Genomic DNA, 18,263 nt, shown 5'->3' on the forward strand with positions numbered 1-18,263 from the left:
TATGAGGTAAGTGGTGCCTCAGAAATTCCTAATCCAGTTCTAAGTCAGTGTCTATGAAGCACATTGTGAGTTGACTTCTTTCTGAAGTAGCCAACTGGCCATCCCTTGACTCCTAGCTGGGATCTGTGCCTTTATGCTCACATCTGCCAGTGTCCATAATAGGCCTGCAGAAGGCACCTGCTTTGCACATAGTTTGTGAGCTCCAGTTTTCCTAATTACCAGGTAGGCCCCGTAGGGGAAGAGGTCTTTGATACGGGTTTTCATGTCCAAGGTCTCAGCTTTTGCCTAAAGTCATCTTTCAGGACTACTTTCTGTTTTCTACACAGAGGGGGCCGCTGCCTCCAAGATGCAAGGGGGAAACTGAAGCATACAGAATGGCCTGGGATAAGTTACCCTGCATCTATAGGAGCCATTCTGGAACTGAAATTGTAGGCAGTACACACACATTTGTGATGGTGCAGAGCTGCTTGGCACATTGTGGAGGGTGCTCCATATTGGCTTAGGAGCTGCTTCTTTCTCAGGAACAGATTAGCCAACAGAAGTGAGACAGATACTCCTCAGGGTATCTTGAATGTCATGAGAATCCTGCTCCCAAAAAGATGACCGATATGGGGAGGTCAGGAGAAGGCTGGACAGGAGAGATGTGAGATTTATGGGAGGGAAGAGGAGCTTGGCCAGCAGAACTTAACGATTTTGAAAAGGTAAGAGGGTTCAGGTAATGTAGATCCTAACATAAAACAGTCTTAAAACAGTCATGTGAAGCCCTTGCCCTATTTTCACCTGTAATCTTTATCCCTAAACCTAAACGCTACTCCACACAGGAATCCACTACTCCTATGCCTGACCCCAAAGCATCCCTTGAAGCCAAAACTCAGCCCATAGCCCCTTATCCTTACTGTCTTGCTCACGCTGATCCCTGCCCCTAACACTAGCATTAAAATGCTCTACTTAACCCTAGAGTTCTTGGAAGAAACACCCTAAACAAAACCCTAAAGCAAAGAGCTTTATAACATAACATAACCACAGAACTGACACCCCAAGCAGAACACCAAACCCTCCCACTAAACCTTTGCTTAATCTCTAACCCAGAAAGGTAAGCCCTATTCCCATACATGAATAGCTAACATCCTAGGCCCCTCTTTCTGTGTATTTACCTCCTCACCTTCAACGCCTCTCCCAACCCTTAGCTTTAGGTGCCTTGCTCCTTGTGACAGGGCATGAACCATGATGTTGCTGTGCAGTCACATGGCATTCAAAGATGAATGTGAGGGGCCATGGATCTGATCAGCTCACAAGGAGGAGATGGGTGGGAATGCTCTGATGAGCTCAGCTCTGCCTCAGGATCTCCTGCCCCAGCAGGAGAAATGTGACTGTGGCAGTGACTGTGAGGTCACTTCTGTCCCTGCAGTTGATAGGGCAGCAGCAGGAACATGTCACGGAAAGGGACTGTGAGGTCACTTCTGCCTGAAGTAGCTGACAGTTCACCCTTGACTTCTCCCTGGGATCTGTACTCTTCATCTGACATCTGGCAGTGGCCCTGCTAGGCCAGCTGAAGGCACCTGGTTGGCATGCTGACTGTGGGATCCCTTCTGCCTACATACCCAGGAGGACCCAGACAGAAAAGAGGCCAGGATACGGGTTGTCCTGTTCCTTCTGTTTCAGTTCATTACTGGACAACAGGAGGCACAAGGCTTGGTTGTGTCTACACAAGAAGTTGCAAGCCAGCAGCAGACCCATGGCTTGGAAGATGTTGGTGAAGTGACTTATGTCTGCTTGGTTGACAGGCGGCAAATATGCTGATATTTTGGGATACCTACTTCAGGAGGGGTTTCCACCCTGATGTTGCTTTCTTTGGTAGTAGGGAAGAGCAGGAAAGAAAAAAAAGAATGACAACAACAACAAAAACACAAAGTGCGTCTTGGAAGGTTGGAACTGGCCACAAGGAGGAAGAAATGTCCCGCACCATGAACTCATGTCCAAACTAATAGTGGGACATAAAGAAGTTATTGTTACAGCTAATTAATTTTCTGGTAGGGGAAATGAACCTGGTTGTGAAGAAATGTGAGAAGTGTATGCACCCAAGTGAGGGAGGGAAGCCCAGGAATCCCTTCAGGCTGTTTCCCAGCAGGTTCCCCTGCGGCCCCAGCCCCATGTGCAGGGAGCCTGGTGGGGGGCAGAGCAAGGGAGGCCTTGGGCTGGGCCTCTGCTGCTGAGCTGGGCCGGGCTCTTGGGCCCATGGCGAGCTCCTGGCAAGCGGGCAGCGCTGCAGAGAGACAGCTCTGCCCAGGAGCAGCTCCTGTGCACAGCGCAGCAGGGCTGGGGGCACTGCCTGCAGAGACACAGTGCTTAAAGGCAGGCAGAAGTGGCAGCATGCCCAGAGCTCCCTGCGGGAGAAGACTTCCCAGCCCTGCAGCCGGTAAGTCTCTGGCTGGAGGGCAATGCAGCCGCAGTTCCTGGAGGCAGGAGAAGCTGGGGGTGCAGGCAGGGGTGTCCAGGGCTGTGGTGCAGAGCAGGGTCCCTGCTGTGCCCCAGGGGCTGTGTGCCAGGGAGGGCCTCTGCCACCTGCCAGGCTCAGCACTCAGCCTGCCTGGGGAGCTGCCCAGGGCGCTGCGGGGAGAAGCTGCGGGTGGAAAGAGCCCCCCTGTCAGGGCAGGGTCCTGCTGCTGTAGGGGGCTGTTGCCTGGGGCAGCCTGCTCATGGATCCACAGCACAACCAGGGTGTATCCAAGGGGACTTTGCAAGAGGAAAGTTAAGGTAGGAATTAGCTGCTTCAGGTTCAGCATTTCTACTGAGTTTCTGCATTCTTTTGTTTGTTTGTTTGTCTTAGTGGGAATAGAAATCAATGCTGTTATTTCAAAGAGAAGTCTAACAGTACTAAGACTCCACAAGGTGCACTACAAGGACTACAAGAAATCCCTTTCCTGTGGCTCAGCCCATAGAAAACTCCACCACCACCCGTGCAGTGTCAGCAGGGTCTGTGTGACCTGGGCTCTAGGACGTGCCCCCAGGGAGCTGCCCCTGGGCAGAGCCCTCCTGCCAGGAGGTGTCTGCAGGGCAGAGCTGAGCACCCAGCAGGTGGGATGGGGGCTGTGAGCTGCAGGCAGGAGGCGTGGGGACAGAGACCCAGCTGCAGGCAGGGACAGCTGCAGGCAGTAGAGACATGGGCAGGGAGTGAGAGGTAGCTGCTCCCAGGAACTTCGTGGTAGGGGAGATTTTGGCACCTTCCTTACATCCACATTATGCAGATGACTTACCCAGAGCAACTGCGTGGTCTCTGCTCAAATCCAGCAGAGTCTCTGCCCCCAAATCATTGGGTCTCTGACTGTGTTGTCCCTTAGCAGCAGGACCCTCAGAGGAAGAGAACCCCCAGGTGCCCATCTCTCACTCCCATTCTTGCCTCCAAAAGCTGGAACACTGGGGCATTTCTCTGTGTTTCCCCTCCCATCCATCCTGCCCTTAGTATTCCCCCCATACTCTCTTGGCAGTGGGAGTAAAGCCAAAATCTCAAACACCAGAATACTGAGTCCTGCTGTGGAGGTGCATCCCTGGGCGCAAAGTGACCATCTGTTCTAGCCAAACTGGCTCTGGACACTGCGGTGCGTAGGGCTGGGAAATGAGCTGGCTTTGTTCAGGTCACTCTGTTTTAAGGACAGCCAGTGGTGTCCCTGGGTTATTCTCTGTGAAACATCTCAAATAACTTTCTTCAGACAGGATCTTCTGTGAAGCTATTTTATTCTGAATTGCAATGGCGGGCATTCTGTCAATTAGGAGCATATTTTAGTAAACAAATCCTAACCTTTTATTCCCTATTACTTGATGCCTGATCATCTCCCCTGTTACCTCATTGGCTGAGTACTACAGGTCCACGAGCTACTTGACGCTCCTCTATACCATATATGTACAATTTTTCTATTTTTCAACACTTTAATTTCTCCTTTCTTATGTTTTGAGAACTTGTGATCTTTATTTTACTGTTCTCTCACTGCTCATCCTGTTTTTTCTCAAGCCTCTACCGTATGTTGGAACACTGAGGCCTTCTACTATCCACTTCTCTACTTAGCATTCCTCCTTATTATGACTACACAACTACCTTGGAATACAGAAAAGTAATTCTCTATTGCAAAAACACAACTTTGTTTCTCACAATTTTGCTGGAGGATGATAAACAGACCCCTCTGTCTTACAGGTGTATTGCATGTGAACTAAACTATGGATTTCAGAACATCTTAAGACCTTTCATAGGTACCAAGTTCATGTCCATTGGTCTTTGGATAGACCCTGAGTCCAAGAGGCATCAGATGACCAACAGCAGCTCCATCACCGACTTCCTCCTCCTGCCATTCGCAGACACGAGGGAGCTGCAGCTCCTGCACTTCGCACTCTTCCTGGGCATCTACCTGGCTGCCCTCCTGGGCAACGGCCTCATCCTCACCGCTGTAGCCTGCGACCACCGCCTCCACACCCCCATGTACTTCTTCCTCCTCAACCTTTCCGTGATTGACCTGTGCTGCATCTCCACCACTCTCCCCAAAGCCATGGCCAATTCCCTCTGGGACACTAGGGCCATTTCCTATGCAGGATGTGTTGCACAGGTCTTTTTCTTCTTCTTTTTCTTTTCAGCAGAGTATTCTCTTCTCACTGTCATGTCCTATGACCGCTATGTTGCCATCTGCAAGCCCCTGCACTACGGGAGCCTCCTGGACAGCAGAGCTTGTGCCCAGATGACAGCAGCTGCCTGGGGCAGTGGGGTTCTCTATGCTCTGCTGCACACTGCCAATACATTTTCACTGCCCCTCTGCCAAGGCAATGCTGTGGACCAGTTCTTCTGTGAAATCCCCTCCATCCTCAAGCTCTCCTGCTCAGACTCCTACCTCAGGGAAATTGAGCTTCTCACATTTAGTGGTTTTCTGTTTTTGGGGTGTTTTGTTTTCATTCTTTTCTCCTATGTGCAGATCTTCACGGCTGTGCTGAGAATGCCCTCTGAGCAGGGCCGGCACAAAGCCTTTTCCACACGCCTCCCTCACCTGGCTGTGGTCTCCCTGTTTCTCAGCACAGGCATGTTTGCCTACCTGAAGCCCCCCTCCATCTCCTCACCATCCCTGAACCTGGTGATGACTGTCCTGTACTCGGTGATGCCCCCAGCAGTGAACCCCCTCATCTACAGCATGAGGAACCAGGAGCTCATGAATGCCATTAGGAAAGTGATGTCATGGAGATATTTAAGGATGTACTGATGAAACTGGCTGGACCTTTTTGCAGCTATAAACTGCTTCTTTGCTTCTTCAGATAAATTACAGTTTATGTAATGATAGGGCAAGCTGTCTTAACTTCTGGATGGATTTAATTTGTTTTGTTTTTCATTTCCCCTTGTGATATTGTTTTCCACAAAGAAATGCTGTTCTTCATCCCCTTGTACCAACATATCTTTTGTGACCCTGAGGCTTTGCATAAATGAGGAGCCAGACTGTCTGTGTATTTAAACAAAATAAATGAAGCCACAACTTCTTTGTCTGAAACCCACTCTCAGCTGATCAGGAAGTAATGGGACCAGCAAACCCTTTCTGGCTGCAGCAGCTCGGGGCAGGCTGCCCTGGCCCTGGTGCAGCAGGAGCTGTCTGAGAAACCCCAGGGATGGCACGGAGGGGCTGCAGTCCTCTGAGGATCTGCTGCTGAAGAGAGCAGGGGACACAGCAGGGGACACTGACCTCTGTATGCTTCTGCCTCAGATGTTCCCCTCTGTGGCACTGAGCCCTCTGTGCCCCCAGGAGCTGCTGTGCCCTTCAGAGGGGCTGGGGCTGTGGTGGCAGTGTCCAGAGCCCTGCAGCAACCTGTGGTGGGCACTGTCTTGGGGTCACCCCAGCCTGGGCTGCTGGGCTGGGCTGGGCAGAGGGCAGGGAGGTGGCCAGGGGATAGGGAAGTGGGAGAATTGGGGGGAAGCTGGGCAAGTCTGGAATAGCCGTTTGGCCATTGCTCACATCTCTGCCCACCAAGGGCATGAGAGGCTGCTGTCCCTCAGAGCCCTGCCTGTACTCTCTCCCTTCTCACACTGTGCTCTGTCATATCCAGCACTTTCTCATGCCTTGTCCCATAGGCTCCCACCCCATGTCCAGCTGGCATCACTGCAGGGCAGCCCTCGCCAGGGCCCAGGCATCTGCCTGCAGCTTCCACAGCTGCTGCTCCTGATGGCCTCCTGAGGCCTGCCTGCTCCAGGCCCATCACACTGTTGTGAGGAGGTGACCTCAGCAGCAGCAGCCCAGACATGGTGGACAGAGCTGTCCCCTGCCAGAGCTGCCCCCTGTGTCCCATGGGGTTTGTGATGCACTCGATGACATCGCCATGTCTGCCTGCCTGCCACCAGGTAGTCAGGTCACTGCAGTAGGAATGGCATCACAACCCACCTCCCAGCCATGTAACTGGGACCTTCCTCCACCTCTCCCCTCTCCCCAGCTCCCAGCACTTCTGGGTTGGTTTCCTGATAGTTCAGGTGATGTAAAATCCTAGAATCCCAGCCACTCACCCATCTCTCTCCCAGTTACCTGTGTGTACACATCTAACTCTGTATATAAATTTACCTTTACTTGCACATATAGCTGTAGTTACAGCTGTAGCTATACAAATATATTTCACTATACAGACAGAAAGATGTGAATATTCCCATCAAGAAAGGCAGATAATAAAAATATGTATATATGTATATATATATATATGTATATATATTATCCCCTGTACTTGGATTGCCAGAATTTCTCTTACACATTGCACTTCATCTCCTCATCTTTGAGGTATTTCCATCTGGCCTTACGAAACAACCCATGCTGGAAATCACCTTTCCAGCAGAGCGTGTGGACATGCGTTTTCCACTCTTCTGCAGAGTTCCCCTCCACTTGCTCTTGCTCTTTGGTCATTCAGATACTTCTCATATACGCAGTTGCTTCTAGGGAGTTTGGGGAGGGAGTTTGGGCCTCCTTTAAGGTACCTGTAGAGAGCGATAAGGTCACCCCTGAGCCTCCTTTTCTCCAGGCTGAACAATCCCAGCTCCCTCAGCCGGATCATAGAGTCCAGCTCCTGGCACCACACAGGTCTGCCCAAAATTTTAGACCATGTGACTAAGTGCACAGTCCAATTGCTTCTGACAGGCTTGGTGCCGTGACTCTGTATCTGGGGAGCCTGTTCCAGTGTGTAACTACCTCTCAGTGAAGAACCTCTTCCTGATATCCAGCCTGAACCTCACCTGTCACAGCTTGACACCATTCCCTCTGGTCCTATCACTGGTCACTAAAGAGAATAGAAGGGTGCCTGCCACTCCACTCCCCCTCGTGAGGGAGCTGTAGACCATGACGAGGTCTCACCTAAGCCTCCCCTTTTCCAGGCTGAACAGGCCAAGTGACCTCAGCTGCTCCTCATACATCATCCCCTCTAGGTCCTTCACCATCTTTGTAGTCTTTCACTCTCCAATAGTTTCATATCCTTTCTGTACTGTGGTGCCCAGAACTGCACACTCAAGGTGAGACCCCAACCGTGCAAGGTAGAGCGGGACAATCAACTGACTAGCAATGCCGTGCTTGATGCATCCCAGGATACGGTTGGCCCTCCTGGCTGCCAGGGCACACTACTGGCTCATATTCAGCTTGCTATCAACCAAAACCCCCAGATCCCTCTCTGAAAGGCTGCTCTCCAGTGTCTCGTCACCCAAGGAACAGAGTTCCCCTGAAGGAGAGCAGTACAAAGGGAAGGGTTTCTGGCACACTCCTGAGAGGCCTGTGGGAGCTGCAGGCCACACCAGTCTCTGAGACACTAGACAACTTTCCACCAAGATCCAGATCCCAAAGAGGCACCAGGTCCCAAGGAAACCTGGCCCTGATTTGTTCCCCATCATAAGGACACATTGAGCCATGCCCAGACAAGCCCTACGGCTCAGGGTAGCCCTAGCATGAGGACCCATGAGTCACAAGCTCCCACAGCAGCCACAAGCCCTGTCCAGCCTCCCCCACAGCCCACGACTTGCACCTTTGGACAGCTGACAGCCTCTGTGTCACCCCTTGAGAAGGAGCTCCTGACAACCTTACCTTTCGAGGAGAGCTGCAGGAGCCCTGAGACCATGGCAGTAAGGGTGGAAGTAATGGTCACTCTCCAGGAACCCTTCACGCTGCTGGCCCTCAGCACAGGACAAGGGATGCTCGCCCTGGCTCCTCAACCACAACTCCTCTGCAAGGTGCCCCTGCTCCTTTGCCCATCAGCGAGGGTTGGGCAGCGAGGGTTTTGTCACATCAGGGCTCCATGCACAACAGAAAATTGTCATTTTATTGGTGTAAGCCTGAAGATTGCCTACAGTTATTTTAAGAATTTCAAAAATTTCACTTCAATCAGCTGAAATGATTGAACACTTCTAATACAATATCTGAGGTGTCCCATGAAATCAAAATGATCATATGATGATTATTACAGCAGGAGAAAATATACTGATCTTCCTCTGTAGTCGCATTGCCAGAACTCTGTCTCTTGAGCACTGCATTTCATCTTCCCCATCATAGAATCATAGAATCATAAGTCAACGTTGGAAAATGCCTCCAAGATCAGGTAGTCCAACCGTTGCCCTACTGCCAATGTCACCCACTAAACCGTGTTCCTAAGCACCATGTCCAACTTTTCCTTAAACACCCCCAGGGATAGTGATTCCACCACTTCCCTGGACAACCTGTCCCAATGCCTGACTACTCTTTCTGAGAAGAAATGTCTCCTAATTTCTAACCTAACCCAACCCCCAGTAAAATTTGAGGCCCTTCCCTCTAGTCCTATCACTAGTTTCCTGTGAGAAGAGGCCACCACTCAGCTCCCCACCACTTTCTTTCAGGTAGCTGTAGAGAGCAACAAGGTCTCCTCTGAGCCTCCTCTTCACCAGACTAAACAACCCCAGTTCCCTCAGCTGCTCCTCATAGCACTCATTTTCCAGGCCCTCCACCAGGTTTGTAGCCCTTCTCTGGACACGCTCCAGCACCTGGATGTCCTTCTGGAAGTGAGGGGCCCAAAACTAAACAGAGTACACGAGGTACGGCCTCACCAGAGCAGAGTACAGGGGGATGATCACCTCCCTGGTCCTGCTGGTTACGCTACTCCTGATACAAGCCAGGATACTGTTGACCTTCTTGGCCACCTTGGCATGCTGCCACCTCATGTTCAGGCAAGTTTTGACCACACCCCCAGATCCCTTTCCTCTGCTCAGCTTTTGAGCCACTCTGCCCCAAGCCTGTAGCCTTGCATTGGGGTTATTGTGAGCAAAGGGCAGGACCTGGCAATTAGCCATGGTGAATCTCATCCCACTGGCTTCTGCCCATCAATCCAACCTGTCCAGGTCCCCCTGCAGGGCCTTCCTACACTCCAGCAGTTTGACACTTCCCCCCAACTTGGTGTTACCTGCAAACTTACTGAGGGTGCACTCAATTCCCACACCCAAATCATCAATAAAGATATTAAAGATGATGGGTCCCAACACCAACCTTGGGGAACACCACTGGTGACTGCTCGTCAGCTGGATTTCACTTCATTCACCACTACTCTCTGGGCCTATCTGCCCAGCCAGCTTTTAACCCAGCACAGAGTGTACCTGTCCAAGCCAAGGGCTGCCAGCTTCTCCAGGAGAATACTGTGGGAGACTGTGTCAAAGGCCTTGCTGAAGGCTAGGCGGACTACATCAACAGGTTTTCCCTCATCCCCCAGGCAGGTCACTGGTCATAGAAGGAGATGACTCTGGTCAGGCAGGACTTTCAGGTATTTCCAGCTGGCCTGATTAAAGAGACCATATCAGAAGTCACCTTTCCAGCAGACTATCTGGACATGTGCAGTTTCCATTGTTCTGCAGAGTTTCCCTCCACTTGGTCTTTGGTCATTCAGATACTTCTCATACATCGAGTTGCTTCTTGTGACTTAAGAGGAATTCAACTTGCCTGTCTTTTGGTAGTCTCTCTCATCATCCATGTAGACAACTCTGTAGCTGTATTTCTCATTTACCATTTCCCATCTATTTGAGTCAGATGTTTTTTTGTACACTTATCCTCTGTGCATGGTTCACCTTGGATATGGCTCATTGCTGTGGACTTATTTTTTACTTTTTTTTTTTCTTTTTTTTTTTTTTAACATGTGTTTCTTTGCTGTATTTTTTGTTAAGTATTGATAACAAAGACACACACATAAATAACAAGAAAAAACTGTTTGCATCTACTTTTCTCTGGTAAGGAGGCAGCAGCTGGTGCAAAGAAGCTGTAACATCCACCTGCAGACTTCAGTGGAGAAGTCTGGTGTAATTAAAAGTGATGCAAGTCACGGTGGCTGATGAGAGAAGTGGTGGGGATGGAGAGCTGAGCAGCGAGGTCGTCCATACAGTCTAGGACTTCAAGGGAATGCGTTTCCTATCCATCCAGACCTCCTTAGGAGACACTTTGGATCCATGTCAACTGGTGAATGCTGCTAAATTAAATAAGATTACATACGAAAATGTTGTTTTGTAAAGTGGTCATTGAAAACTTCCTCTTTAAACTGCATTCTTGAAACCTCACTAATTAACTGTACAAGTCTGGAAGACCGGATGAAAATGGCTGAATTGTAATGAGCCCCATGGTGCATTTGGTGCTGAGTCCATAAACCTCAGGTAGTAAGAAGAGAATGATGCAACTGCAGGAGAAGTTCAAGTCAGTAGGAAACTTTGAAATGTCTAGGAGTATTAATAGGCCCCAGTGAGGGTCATTACTGACAAGGCCTCCCCATGGACTTGTTAGAACAGACAATTGGAGGCCATGATTGCAGGCAGGCAAAGGCACTGGGCAGGAGACTCTGATGCTGAGTAAAGGCCTTGGTTTGTTTGGTGAAGCAGAAAGGCCAAGCCCTGGCCCTCAGCCCCTGGGCAGGGAAGTCCTGTCCCCCACCCATGGCTCAGGGCTCTTCCTGGGGCAGTGGGATGTGGGGTGTGTAATGCTGTGTGAAGGACAACGCTCTGACACCTGCTGGCCTCCCCATTGGGTTGCTGCCCTGCACTGTCCTATCACTTTCCACTTTTCCCTGCAGGCTGTAGGCACCCGCCTTGCTTCTCCACTTTGCTCTCACCCTGGCATTTCCGTATTTTCACTGTTGTCTGCCCACCCTCACTGGCACATCTTTGAAACACAATGGCATGAGCTGACCACAGACTTCTGCGTGACCTCTAGCACCTTTTCAGTGACATTTCCTCCTCCTCCATCTAGTACCCTTTCAGTGACATTTCCTCCTCCTCATGCCCGCTCTTCACCATCCAAACAGCACTTTGTAGCAGTTATGACATTCTTCTGCTGTTTCTAATCACCAGAGAAAGCTCCATAATTCACAGCCCCCTTTTTTAGTAGGTGTCCGAAGCCATCAGCCTTCTGGAGACCTATGGCCTGACCAGACAGAAGAAACCTCACCAGGATCTTCCAAGCCATATAACTGCTGCTGGCCTTTTAGCTTCTCAGGTAGATATAAAACCCACACCCAAGGCCTCTTCCTGCATGGGGCCTGTCAGGCTCTCAAACAGAGGGCATCTCACAATCAGTGTGCCAAGCAGGTGTCTTCTGCTGCCTTATCAGGGATGCTGGCAGGTGTAAGTTGAAAAGCACAGATGTCAGCCAGGAGGCAAGGGCTGACAAATCAGCTACTTCAGGAAGAAGCCACCTCAAAGGCCCTGTCTCCAGCCATGTTATTGCCACTGGCCTGTGTGCTCCAGAGTCAGAGGTGACCAGATGGTTTTAATGGATTTGAAGTTTCTGAGGCACAACAGACCTCCAAATAATATACCCACATCGCAACCTGGTTGTGGGCCAGGACTTGACCCAATTAAAAGGAAAAATTTTAATGGATTTTATCAATAAATTTTCTACCATACCATTGCTTCAAATATGGAAACCATCTTCACAGGATCTACTGTGTTCATAGTAATACACGATGTTTCTCTCCCTTTGCCTCTCTTTTCTTCTTACTCTACCTTTCAGGATTTCAGAGAGCTCTCCAGTAGAGAAAGTCATTGAATCACAAAATAACTCATGTTGGAAGAGACCCCTGAATGGCATCCTCTTCAGATTTCCTGCTCAAGGGAGCCTAAACTAGATGCGGTTGGTCAAGGGCTCCTCTGTGCTTGGCACCACCCAGAAAGGATCTGAAAGCGTGCTCCATCCTGTAATTCCGAGAGTTAATGACGACATTCAACAGTGTTGGCCCAAGTGCTGATCATTGAGGGATGCTGCTAGGAACTGCCTGACAGGAGAACTTTGCAGCACAGATGACACCTGGGCCTGATTGTCCAGCCAAATTCCCACCCACAGCCTCATCCATTTGTTAAGTCCACATAGCATCAATCAGGCTATGAGAAGTCTCTGGGAGACAAAGTGACAGGCCAAGGTGCAGGTAGACAGTGTCCCTTTCTTTCCCCTCCCCTATGGGTTCAGCAATCCTGTTTTTGTCCTTCAAGTGCCTGGAGGTGGCTGTGGAAAAACTTGCCCCATCACCTTCTGAGGGACTAAGATGAGGCTGACCAACCATAATTCTTTCCACCCTCTTTTCTCCTCTTCTGGAAGACAGGTTTGATGTCATTCCAAGTCTCCAGAAAGCTCTCTGGTCCCTCTGGCACATTTGCTGACATAGTCTGGGAAGGAAAGGGAAGGTGATGCAGGAGACAGGCAAGAACACACAAGTTTTTCCCTTGCACACCCAAAGGCAGGGCATTGCAGTGGTTGTGGTGTCCCTGTGGCACCTGCTGCCTCTCCCAGATTCTGGAAGGCACCCCAGCCCTGCAGTGCATTGCCCTGCTCTGCACTCATCTGAGATGCCCCACAGCATGAGGAATGGACACAGGCTGAGGGCATTTGTGCTCACTCAGGTTTACCTCAGTACACGCACAAAATGAATGCACTGAAGCCTCATCTGTGCAAGGCATGCAGGTGGACTTCTGACTGATCCATTCTGTGTCCTTCTGTGGAGGAACAAAACAACCTATCTGAGCTGGGTTAAGAGCCAAAAAAGTCACCCAAGAAGTAACCAGGACAATATCCAGCCCTTGTTCTGTACCATTTGTATCATGACAGGTCCCAGACTTTCCAATACATCTTCATTAATCAGCACCCCACAATTAAAACACGGATATAATTCCCTTAGTCTATGGGCCACCTCTCTGAAATCTTCATAAAATGTTCAAGGAGTCCATTTAGTCCATGAATTGGATTCTATCTCTTGCTGTGGCCCCACAGGACAGGAGAAGACATATATTACATGGAGTGACAGGGCACCAATGCCAGCTCAGGTTAGGTCACTACTGCACTTGCACTGCTCCTTGTGAGGCTCCTCTGCTATTGGTTCGAGTGGTACCTCCTACAGAACATGGCTGCGTGGTGCTTATCTGCCTGCTGGGTTAAACCACAGCACAGACCAGGCCGCAGAATCTGACTCATTGCAATGAGCTCCTCCCCTCACCCCTGCTCCAGCCTGGGCTTGTCCACCGGCCACGGTCCTTTAGAGGTGTATCTGTTCCAACACAGCCTTATTCATGAGCCACAGTCCCTTCAGAGCTTTACCTACTGTGTCATGGAATTACCAGTGGCCACGGATGCTTGCAGGTGTGCCTTCAGAGGTGTACACTTATCCATGGGCCACATTCACTTCATTCACAGGCATACCTGATCTAGTGTGGCCTTTTCCATTCCAGAAGCATGATGTGGAGTTCTGGCCTGCAATGTAGAGATTCAATACAAAAACAATTCAAGCAAATGTGGGTCTGGGACATACATGTATTGGCTGATAGAGGACCATTAGGATCAGGCATTGGAAGAAGCCTGATGTATTGTGAGGAAACAACGGGTATTGGTAAATCCTCAGAAAAATAAAGGGTTCTATTTCAAGATAAAGCCAGAAAGGATGGAGAGAAATTAGGACAGCTTTGGCAATCATGGGGTCAGAGTGAGCTGGGAAAGTGAGTGTGTGGTAATAGTATGCAGGGATGCAAGCACAGGTAGAGGAAAATTTGGGACAGGCTGTGGAGGGGGATGGCAGAGGGCCACTGTGGGGCTGGAGCCCCCAGTGGAACTGATGTCCTTAGGACTACAGCTGCAGCCTCTTCCACTGAGGCCCATCAGAGGACACTGGTCCCTTACAGCCCCGAGGCCATGTTACCTCCTCAACCCCACAGAGCCTGGCAAGTGTCCTACCAGTGTCCTACACTTGGAATTGCACACTTCCACATCACACTGCCCTTGCCAGAGCCCCGAGCAGCCCAGGAAGTGCAGGATCCCCCTTCCCAGGGGATGTACTCAGGCCTTGGCTATCCCCCTTGGTGAAACACATCAAGGGCTTTCAGAGCAACTTCTCCATTTGATTTTCCACCTGTAACCAGTGCCTCTGATTTCCTCCTCCACCATCTCCAGGGATAGGCACCTTGTCTGGTTATTTCTCTCGTGGCCTCTTCTGGGATAACCCTCATCGGGGTTGGCCAACACCCTCAAACATTTGGGGGCTTGCTTCTGTCCTTTACTTCTTCAGACCTGCTCAGGATCTGCAGTTCAGGAACTTGGCAGCAGAGGGCAAATCAACATGCAAAACTCCCTCACAAGCCAAGGCTTTGGGCATAATTCTCCTGAAGTCTTCAATTCCTATGGGGTTCATTAGGGAGATGCCAGGAATCTCCTTAAAGGAACTGACTTCAATAATAATAATAATAATAATAATACAGAATCACAGAATTTTCTAGGTTGGAAGAGACCTCAAGGTCATCGAGTCCAACCTCTGACCTAACGCTAACAGTCCCCACTAAACCATTTCCCTAAGCTCTACATCTAAACGTCTTTTAAAGACCTCCAGGGATGGTGACTCCACCACTTCCCTGGGCAGCCTGTTCCAGTGAAGTGAATAATAATAATAATAATAATAATAATAATAATAATAATAATACTAATAATAACCCTTCTAGGAAAGAATCTAAGAATCTCTTCTTTCTGCTGTGTGTTTTTTTTTAGTTGTCTACCTACAGATAAAATACCAGCAACCTCTAACTGATATTAATTCTGAATGTCTTCTAAGGGACTTTGAACATGTTTTTTTAAAGACAGAAGGTCCTGTGTCATATCTCATAGTCCCAAATGAGTGCTTCAGCTGTTCCAGGACATCCTTGAGGCAGCAGCAACATCTCTGTGGGCAACTGAATCAAGTCCTGAAGGACATTGTAGGCCAAATTGAATGTATGTGGAAAATTCCTTAATTTAATGTAATAAATTTGTAAGAAGACTTCAGTTTCAGAACTTTTTATGCTTGTCCACAAATTCTCACCTTTTTTTTTTTTTTTTTTTTTTAAATAGGTCATGTACATGGACCAGCAAGATGATGACATCCCCCTTTATGTAAAGAAAAAAAAATGCAACTCTTTCCAAAAATATATTTCTTCCCAACACTTGGAAGGGAGATTATGTTCCCAGGACATGCACATATTGGCACATTTCACCTTTACATCTCATGGCTAAGCAGAGCAGAGAGCAAGGTTAGAGAAGTTGGATACATCCTGCTTTTATCTCTTTGCTGTCAAGCAATGGCCAGTCCTGTGCTAGGACTTCCCTCACACATCCTTCCTGTTTATGAGCCAGCCAAATCTTTATGGCACAAGTGGCAGACTCCAACCAATACCCAAAAGCCCAGAGCACAGACTCAAACGTTCTGTAGTTACGTGATATCTGGCAGTATTTCTGAGAACTTTTCTGTGGTACCTTAAATCGGTCTGAGTCCTCGTGCCCATGGTGCCCAGGAGCGCTGGGGCTGGTGCTGCCCAGGGATGCCAGGAGCTCTGGGGCTGGTGCACCCTCACATCCTGCCCCAGGTGTCTCTTGGTCCCTGGGATCATTGCTGTGACTGAGGGGAGAGGCAGGCCTGGCTGGGGCCTGGCAGTAGTTTTGGGGTGGTGGCCTTGTGGGAACTTGCCGCAGTGCTGTGGCTCCTGTCCACAGGCCTGTCTCTGGGCTGGCCCAGCACCACTGCCCCACTCAAAGCCACAGATCCCAACAGGAGGAAGGAGCCAGACATCTTCAAGACCAGCTCCCACCTGGGATTTTGTACTTTCCCTTTGGTTGATGCCACCAATACTGAGCTTTAAACAACAAGCTCAGCCATCAGGAAGTGAAAAAGTCCCATTTAATTTATATACAGCTATTACTTTGCTACAAGAAAGTCCACATTGATACACACTTTTAAACAGGCTTGGACGGGCTTCATCTGACACAATGCATGTTCACTCCTCAGTATCAGTGGTAGGAGTGAAAGGATTTGGGGGGAGGGTGGGGAGGGATGAAAAGCAGAAGCACCAGCAGTTAAAAATAATGAAATATGAAAACAAGACAAAATATAATAATGCAAAAGAAGGCAACACAAGGTTTGAATGGATACAGGGGGTCACCTTTGGAGAGATATGGGACATTTATGATTCCTGAAAAATGTCCATAAAAGCACTCTCACAATAGCATCCTTTAGTGTTTGCATCCTCATGCTGTAGATGAGGGGGTTCAGTGCTGGGGGAACCACAGAGTAAAGAACTGCCACCACCAGGTCCAGGGCTGGAGAAAAGATAGAAGGGGGCTTCAGGTAGGCAAACACACCAGTGCTGATTAACAAAGAGATCACGACCAAATGAGGGACACATGTGGAAAAGGCTTTGTGCCGTCCCTGCTCAGAGGGCATCCTCTGCACAGTCCTGAAGATCTGAACATAGGAGAGAACAATGAAAACAAAACAACCCAAGAACAGAAGACTACTAAATGTGAGAAGTCCAAGATCCCTATGGTAGGAATGTGAGCAGGAGAGCTTGAGGATCTGGGGGATTTCACAGAAGAACTGGTCCACAGCATTTTCTCCGCAGAGGGGCAGTGAAAATGTATTGGCAGTGTACAGTACAGCATTGAGAAAGCCACTGCCCCAGGCAGCTGCTGCCATCTGGGCACAAGCTCTCCTGTCCAGGAGGGTCCCGTAGTGCAGGGGCTTGCAGATGGCAACGTAGCGGTCATAGGCCATGATGGTAAGAAGGGAACAGTCCGATGACATCAAAAAGACAAACAGAAATTCCTGTGCAACGCATCCTGCATAGGAAATGGTCCTGGTGTCCCAGAGGGAATTGGTCATGGCTTTGGGGACAGTGGTGGAGATGCAGCCCAGGTCGAGGAGGGCGAGGTTGAGGAGGAAGAAGTACATGGGGGTGTGGAGGCGGTGGTCGCAGGCTACGGCGGTGAGGATGAGGCCGTTGCCCAGGAGGGCAGCCAGGTAGATGCCCAGGAAGAGCGCGAAGTGCAGGAGCTGCAGCTCCCGCATATCTGCAAATGGCAGGAGGAGGAACTCGGTGATGGAGCTGTTGTTGGACATGTGCTGCCTGTTGGGTATGGAGATCTGTACAGGTAGTAAAAGACAACGACATGTTAGGACAGGTTTCTCTGAGTGAAGCCTATGCCATTCCTTTTAGACCTCCCCTGCCATACTCAAACGCTTTTTGCTTCTCTGCTGGAATCTTTGGTTTAGCTCCATGACATGAGCTTCATTTTTAAGGTTCAGTCTCAAATGAGGAACAGGGGGCTCTGGTTCTGGTCTCGCAAGGGAATCAGACCTGACCAGTGCAGAGATTGCACAGGAACATGGCAGGAGGGCAAGGTTTTATTTTCAGATTTTGTCATATGAAATCCCTTCTTACACAAAAAGGAATAGTATCACAGAATGGCTCGGGTTGGAAGAGACCTTACAGATAATCTAGTTCCAGACACCTTGCCATGGGCAGGGATGCTACCCACTAGATCACGATGCCCAGGACATCATCCAACCTGGTCCTGAACACCTCTAGGAACAGGACATTCACAGCCTATCTGGGCAATATGTTTCAGTACCTTGCCTCCCTCTGAGTGAAAAATTCCCTCCGAATCTCCCCTCTTTTAGTTTAAAGCCATTCCCCTGAACCTGTCATTATCTGATTGATCAAAAAGTAGCTCTCCATCTTTTTTATAAGACCCCTTTAAGTACGGAAAAGCTGCAGTGAGGTCACCATGCTCAGCCCCAGCTCTCTCAGCCGTTCTTCGAAGGAGAGGTATGCTGATCATCTTCATGTCAGCATGTTAACATTTGCATTCCGGTGCTACATAATGCAGTTGGCAGAAAGGAGTTTTAGGGACAATGTTTAATACACATTCTCTTCCCACTCTTCATGCCCAAACAGTGTTCTCAGAAGTCAGAAATCCTGAGCATTTCTGATGCACTCA

The 18,263-nt window shown here is 49.4% G+C and overlaps 3 protein-coding genes across 3 annotated transcripts in view; 2 read left to right on the forward strand and 1 right to left on the reverse strand.

The window, feature by feature from the left end:
• LOC311425637 (olfactory receptor 14A16-like) overlaps nt 1-18,263 on the forward strand; it is a gene marked incomplete at both ends in the record, with an annotated part of 210,404 nt that overhangs the window by 179,413 nt on the left and 12,728 nt on the right. The gene's annotated exons all lie outside the window — the stretch shown is intronic.
• LOC311425616 (olfactory receptor 14C36-like) lies at nt 4,299-5,234 on the forward strand (the record flags this gene model as incomplete). Its single annotated transcript, XM_084501557.1, has 1 exon — nt 4,299-5,234. One exon carries the CDS (start codon nt 4,299-4,301, stop codon nt 5,232-5,234), a length of 936 nt encoding a protein of 311 aa, XP_084357683.1.
• LOC311425617 (olfactory receptor 14A16-like) lies at nt 7,908-17,382 on the reverse strand (the record flags this gene model as incomplete). Its single annotated transcript, XM_084501558.1, has 2 exons — nt 7,908-7,925; nt 16,486-17,382. The coding sequence occupies 2 exons, from the start codon at nt 17,380-17,382 to the stop codon at nt 7,908-7,910; spliced, it is 915 nt and encodes a 304-aa protein (XP_084357684.1).

Source organism: Aythya ferina (assembly GCF_964211825.1).
Source record: "Aythya ferina genome assembly, chromosome: 32".
In the NCBI taxonomy this organism is placed as follows: Eukaryota; Metazoa; Chordata; class Aves; order Anseriformes; family Anatidae; genus Aythya; species Aythya ferina.